Source organism: Acanthisitta chloris, unplaced genomic scaffold (genome assembly GCF_000695815.1).
Source record: "Acanthisitta chloris isolate BGI_N310 unplaced genomic scaffold, ASM69581v1 scaffold31868, whole genome shotgun sequence".
In the NCBI taxonomy this organism is placed as follows: domain Eukaryota; kingdom Metazoa; phylum Chordata; class Aves; order Passeriformes; family Acanthisittidae; genus Acanthisitta; species Acanthisitta chloris.
The window spans coordinates 1-6,215 of NW_008688090.1; the positions used below are offsets into that span (position 1 = coordinate 1).

The following is a 6,215-nucleotide window of genomic DNA, read 5'->3' on the forward strand; positions in this document are numbered from 1 at the left end:
AGGGTCAGGGACCGGTCCCAGCTCCTGCGGCATTCACAGCCCCCCGGGAGACCCAGGCTGTGGAACTCCTGCCGGGTAAGAGCTGGTTCTGAGCTCCTCAGGAAATCAGGGACATAGCACAGGCTCCTGCAGGAAAGGTCCGGGTAGTGAATGAACCCCCAAGGACCTCCTCACATGCTGACTCGAGGTGAAGAAATCTCTCATGAAGGAGCACATGTGATACAGGAGTTGCAGTGACAAAACCTCTGAGCCTGCACAAGAACTCATTCACAGCCCAAGGAACTGCTTTGCATTCATTCAGGCCTGTGAATGATTTCCACAGTGTAAATGCAACTTTCCTGGATGCTCAACATCCTGGGGTTAGATGCTAGTGGTGTTCAGGCAGATTAATTTCTTTTCCTGTCTCAGCAATCAGAATGCCATTCACTGAGCCACTTAGCTGCAGGGCTGTTTCCAAAACAGCATCACCAACAGCACCGACACTGCTTTACCCCTTCCCTTCTCAAACCAGACAGGTCTTCATCACAAGCACTGGGGATAAACCCCCTGTCCTCAAGCTGTACCATGCATGTAAGGCCCTGAGACAGCACACAGCAAATTCAGGGCCACAACATGCCAAGATGAACCTCTAAAATGTCATCTTTCACTGTCAAAGTCACAGAATCACCAAGGTTGGAAGAGATCTGTAAGATCATTAAGTCCAACTGTCATAAGACAGAGGATCCAAGATGCATGGCCAGAAAGAACTTAATTCAATGTCTGACAAAATGTTAAGTATATGGTGCACAGAATGAAGATATTAATTCAAAGCCATGAACACATCTGAGGAATGCTGAAGACCTGTGGAAGACACAGCAGGCTGTCAGATGGGTGTTGTCAGGATGTCACTGCTCCTTGTAAGGTTCGTTGAAACATTCCTCTATGGAGAAAAAGCCTTTAGTTTTCTTAAAAGGAGGTGGAGATATTTTCTACATGGAACTTGAGAAGGAACATTTAAGGGCTGAGCAGGACACAAAGGAGAAAACACACAAGGTTGGATTTTTTCAGTTCTTTAATGGTGTCAAGCAGGAACCTCCTACTCTTGCATCTTCTCAATTGTCTCCTCCTTGTACTTGCCCTTCTCCTTGCCAACCTGCCGAGACTTGGCTTTGCGCTCCAGGATCTTCTTGCGATCCTTGTCCAGCTTTAGCCTGGTGATCACCACCTGGAGAGGACAAGGAATTCAGTGTCCCTTCAGGGCTGAGTCCAGCAACCCAAGAGACCTGTGGTAGACCTGTTATCCCTATTCCCATGGACTCTCACTTGCCATCAGCAGAACTAAGGTACTGAATTCTCTGTGTTCCATGATTTTCCCAGGCACACTCAGGGATCAGAGTACATGGACACTTGCTTTGATGCACAGCCAAGGCATTGCACAAACTGAAGAGCAGCAGAACTTCTATTTAACTACAGAATAAAATCCAATTTCCATTATTCTGCTCAAACATGATGGATACTACATCCACCTGGAACACAGCAGAGCTGATCCCACACCACATACAGCAGTCAGAGCACCACAGAGACTCAAAGACACTTTTAAGAACACACCTGCTGTGAACAGCTGGGAATGCTCAGTACTGCGGACACACACAGGGTGAAATGCACAGCCCCTTAGCTGCCACAGCCCCACTGGGACTGCAAACCCAGCAGCAAACTGAACCTCTGCTTTCCAGCCCAAGAGCAGCCTCTGTGCCCTTCAGGAATCACAGAATGATTTGGGTCGGAAGGGACCTTAAATATCATCTAGTTCCAACCCCCTACCATGGGCAGGGACACCTTCCACTAGCTCCGTCCAGCTTGGCCTGAAACACTTCCAGGGATGGAGCAGCCACAGCTTCTCTGGACAACCTGTGCCAGTGCCTCAGCATCCTCACAGGGAAGAATTCCTTCCTAATATCCAATCTAACCCTCTCTGTCAGTGTGAACCCATTCCTCTTTGTCCTGTCCCTCCAAGCCCCAGGAAATAGTATCTCTCCATATTTCCTGTAGCTCCTTCAGGTACTGGAAGGCTGCAATTAGTTACCCCAAAGCTTCTCTTTTCCAGGCTGAACCATCCCAATTCTCTCAGCCTTTCCTCATGGGAGAGTTGCTCCATCCCTCTAACCAACTTGCTGCCTCCTCTGGACTTGCTCCAACAGCTCCTGTCCATGCCCTTTGTCCTTCCTGCTTGTGCTCCCTCAAACCAGCAAAGTGATGTGCTGGTGTAACTGAAAGAAAATACAACAATCACCTCCTAGAAACCCACCCAGGCTGCAGCAGGATTCCAAATCCCTCTCAGTTCCTTGTGCATTGCTCCCCAGGAGAGGCAGGAACTCTGCAAGTCTGTAACAAAACATTCTGCTGCTCCTGCTGCATGAAGAACCAGAAGCTTTCTGAAAGCTTCATCAAGGTTTGGTTCCTAATTAATGACAACTTCCACAGAAATAAAGAACCAGCAGAAAACTCAATTCCTCTCACTGCTATTTACCACACACGTTTGTGCACCGTCTCCACCACAATGTCACCTCATCCATCAGATGTTGTTACTGCACACAAGTCATGATGTTGTTTTGGAATCATTCTCTGAGCACACCAACCACTTACATCAGAAAACCTGTTACAGCTGGATTTTTTTCCACCAACACTTCCCTGTCTGTGCCCACACAGCACGGCTGAAGCACAGTAAATTCATCTGCCTCAATCCAGGTTTTGGGGAGAGCTGTTTAGTTTGAAATGTTTCCTGTTATGAGCTAAACAAGCTTTGCTTGGTGTTAAATGTGAACACTTCAGGTTAAAACAAGATTCAGAAGAACTTTGTTCACATTAGCTCACAAGAGCAAATTGTCCCTCTGAGCATCTATTTAAGCCTTTCTAACATCTCCTCATACACACAGCAAACATGGACTGCTCTAAACTAAGTTTTATGCTTTAAGAAGTTATTCATAGAACCCCAGGATGGTTTGGGTTGGAGGATCTTGAAGATCATCTCATCCCACCCCCTGCCATGGACAGGGACACCTTCCAATAGCCCAGGTTGCTCCAACCATCCAACCTGGCCTGGAACACTGCCAGGGATGGAGCAGCCACAGCTTCTCTGGGCAACCTGTGCCAGTGCCTCAGCACCCACACAGGGAAGAATTTCTTCCTAATATCCAATCCAAACCTCCTCTCTGTCAGTTGAATCCATTCTCTCTTGTCCTGTCCCTCCAGGCCCCTGGAAATAGTCTCTCTCCATCTTTCCTGTAGCTCCTTCAGGTACTGGGAGGTCACAATTAGGTCACCCCAAAGCTTCTCTTCTTCAGGCTGAACAACCTCAACTCTCTCACCCTTTCCTCATGGCACAGCTGCTTCATCCCTCTAATCATCCTGGTGCCTCCTCTGGATTCACTCCAACAGCTCCATGTCCTTCCTGTGCTGGTGCCCCAGAGCTGGAGGCAGCACCGCAGGTGAGTCTCACCTGAGCAGGGCAGAGGGGCAACAATCCCCTCACCTGCTGTGGGATGAGCCCAGGATATGTTTGCTTTCTGTGCTGGGTCATGTCCAACCTCCCACCCACATCACCCCAAGTCACTCCCGGTGCTGCTCTCCAGCTGTGTCTCCCAGCCTGGACTGATCCTGGGAGTTGCTCCAGCCCAGGTGCAGCACCAGCACTCATGAGTTCTGCTCAGAGCAGCATGTCCATTGCCCACAGCTGCCAGCTGTGCTCCATACCTTGCTGGGGTGGATGCCCACGTGGACAGTGGTGCCGTTGGCCTTCTCACGCTGCACTCGCTCGATGTAGATGACGTATTTCTTCCTGTACACCTGCACCACCTTCCCAATCTGCTGCCCCTTGTAGTGTCCTCGGACAACCTGCACAGCAAACAGTGTCCCTTCAGCCACCACATCCTCTTAGGAACCACTATTAATTCCCCCAATATAACTCCAGAGCCGCACAGGGAGAAATCCCAACTTCACCCTACAAATGACACAAACACATCAATGACTTGGCAATTTCAGCATCACTGAATGGAAAACAGATGGATCACAACTGTGTTTCTCCCTCATTTTCCATGCAGTCAACTCTGAGGGAGCTGTGTAGCTTTGCAGCCACAATGGTAATGGTCAACTTCAACAGTTCCCATCTCACTTTTTCACCTATCATTACATTTTCATTCCCAAAACTTCCAGATTTACACAACATTCCCAAATCTTCCAAGTATCACAGGTAGCAAATGGGCTATAAAAAAAAGGAATCAACTGTTTTGTTCTTTACTGCTGAAAGCTTTGAATCCAGCATGATAATCATGGAATACCCACGGTTCCATGGATAATCATGGAAGCACAGCACAGCTGAACTGCCACTACACTGGTGTTCTTTGTGTTTCCCTGGATGTGATCTCATTTGACCAATGACATGTCACTTCATGGATCTTAAGGAACACTCAAGAGGCTAAGTCATGACTGGATTAACTTGGATTATTCCTGCAATACTCAGGGCAAAGCCCCAGCACCAATATGGATTTGTCCTGCCCTTCCCTTTTGCACAGGTTACATATGGAAACTGAATCACTGAGGGTGGAGAAGACCTCTGAGATCAAATCCAACCTGTGACCCATCACCACTTGTCAACTAGAGCAGAGCACTGAGTGCCACCTCCAGTTTTTCCTTGAACACCTCAGGGATGGTAACTCCACCACCTCCCTGGGCAGCCCCAATGCCTGACAGCCTTTTCCATGCAGGAATTCCTCCTGAAAACTCCACAGAGACAGAAGTTCAGGTGTGCCAGAGGAACTCGAGGCAGTGCAGGTACCTGGACCTCGTCGTCCTTGCGGATGGGCATGGAGCGCACGTTGTACTTCTGGCGCAGCTCCTTGGAGAGGGGAGAGGACATGATCTTCCTGCGGATGTGGGAAGGGGCATTGAAGTGCCTCTTGCGGTTCTTGCTGCGGTCAGAGGTCACAAACGGATTGAACTTCATCTTGGCTGCACAGGGAGAAACCACAGTGAGAGATCACAGAATGCCCTGAGGGACCCACAGGGATCATCAGTCCAACTCCTGCCCAGGGCACCCCAACAATCCACCCTGTGCCTGAGAGCACTGGCTAAACACTTCTGGAGCTCTGACAGCCTTGGGGCTCTGCCCACTGCCCTGGGGAGCTGTTCCAGTGCCCAAACACCTCTGGGGGAAAGACCTTTATCTGATATCCAACCTAACCCTCCCCTGACACAGCTCCAGCTGTCCCCTGGGTCCTGTCACTGTCACAGAGAGCAGAGATGGTACTGACCCTGCACTGCCCCTCGTGAGGAGCTGCAGACCCTGAGCTCTGCGCTCAGTTTCCTCTTCTCCAGCTAAACAAGCCAAGTGCTCTCAGCTGCTCTTTGTATGGCCCCTCTAGACCCTTCACCATCTCCATGTCACTCCTTTGGACACTGTAACAGCTTTAGATCTCACATTGTGGTGCCCAAAATGCACACAGCACTCACAGTTCACACACACTATGTCCCACCACCCACCTCAGAGCCTGGCAGGGCAGAAAAACAGCCAGTTTAGATATCTTTAGTCCTCCCACTGGTTAATAAACCCTCGCAGACTGGGCCCCAAGTAAGGTCTGACTGACAGAGACCCTGTGATTGACATATGTGCCACACACATGGACGCTCCAACCCTGGCAGTGTTCAAAGCCAGGTTGGATGACGCCTTGAGCAACCTGCCCAGGGCAGGGAGTTGGGGCTGGATGATCTCTCAGCTTCATTCCAACACCTAAAATCCTATGACCAGATAATTCCTAATCTCAATCTCCTCATACTCAGCACCTGGATCATTCCCTGCAGTCAAAGCACTCTCATTTATCAACTCACTGTGTATGCTGGACTCACTCACACCGCTTAGGTATCTCCACGAAACCTAACCTGAGTGCACATGTGCAAACCCAAGACGCTTTGGCTCTTCTTAAACCTTAACTACTCCACACCTCTGCCCGTCAGGACACTATTTACCCTGACTAGCACGGCATGAATTAAACTAAACGATGCTTTCACTCAGCGCGACAATTCCCCCGTGCACACACCGCACCGCCCGTGCAGGCGCCTGGGTGTGCGAGTGACCCATTACCAACCCACGGACTGGAGGACAGAGCTCCCCCTGAGCCCGAGCTCGCTCCAGCGCCCCTGGACGCAGCTCCTGCCGCCAGGCCCCAGGGCACAGCTTCTCCAGG

General features: G+C 50.0%; 1 protein-coding gene across 1 annotated transcript; it reads right to left on the bottom strand.

Annotated features, from left to right (window-relative positions):
* Positions 1-1,033: 1,033 nt before the first annotated feature.
* On the bottom strand, positions 1,034-4,995 carry LOC103808129 (60S ribosomal protein L26). The gene is made up of 3 exons (XM_009080894.1): positions 4,811-4,995; positions 3,730-3,870; positions 1,034-1,204 (listed from the first exon to the last, which is right to left on the bottom strand). Exons 1-3 carry the CDS (start codon positions 4,976-4,978, stop codon positions 1,076-1,078), a joined length of 438 nt encoding a protein of 145 aa, XP_009079142.1. The 5' UTR covers positions 4,979-4,995; the 3' UTR covers positions 1,034-1,075.
* Between the last annotated feature and the right edge of the window lie 1,220 nt (positions 4,996-6,215).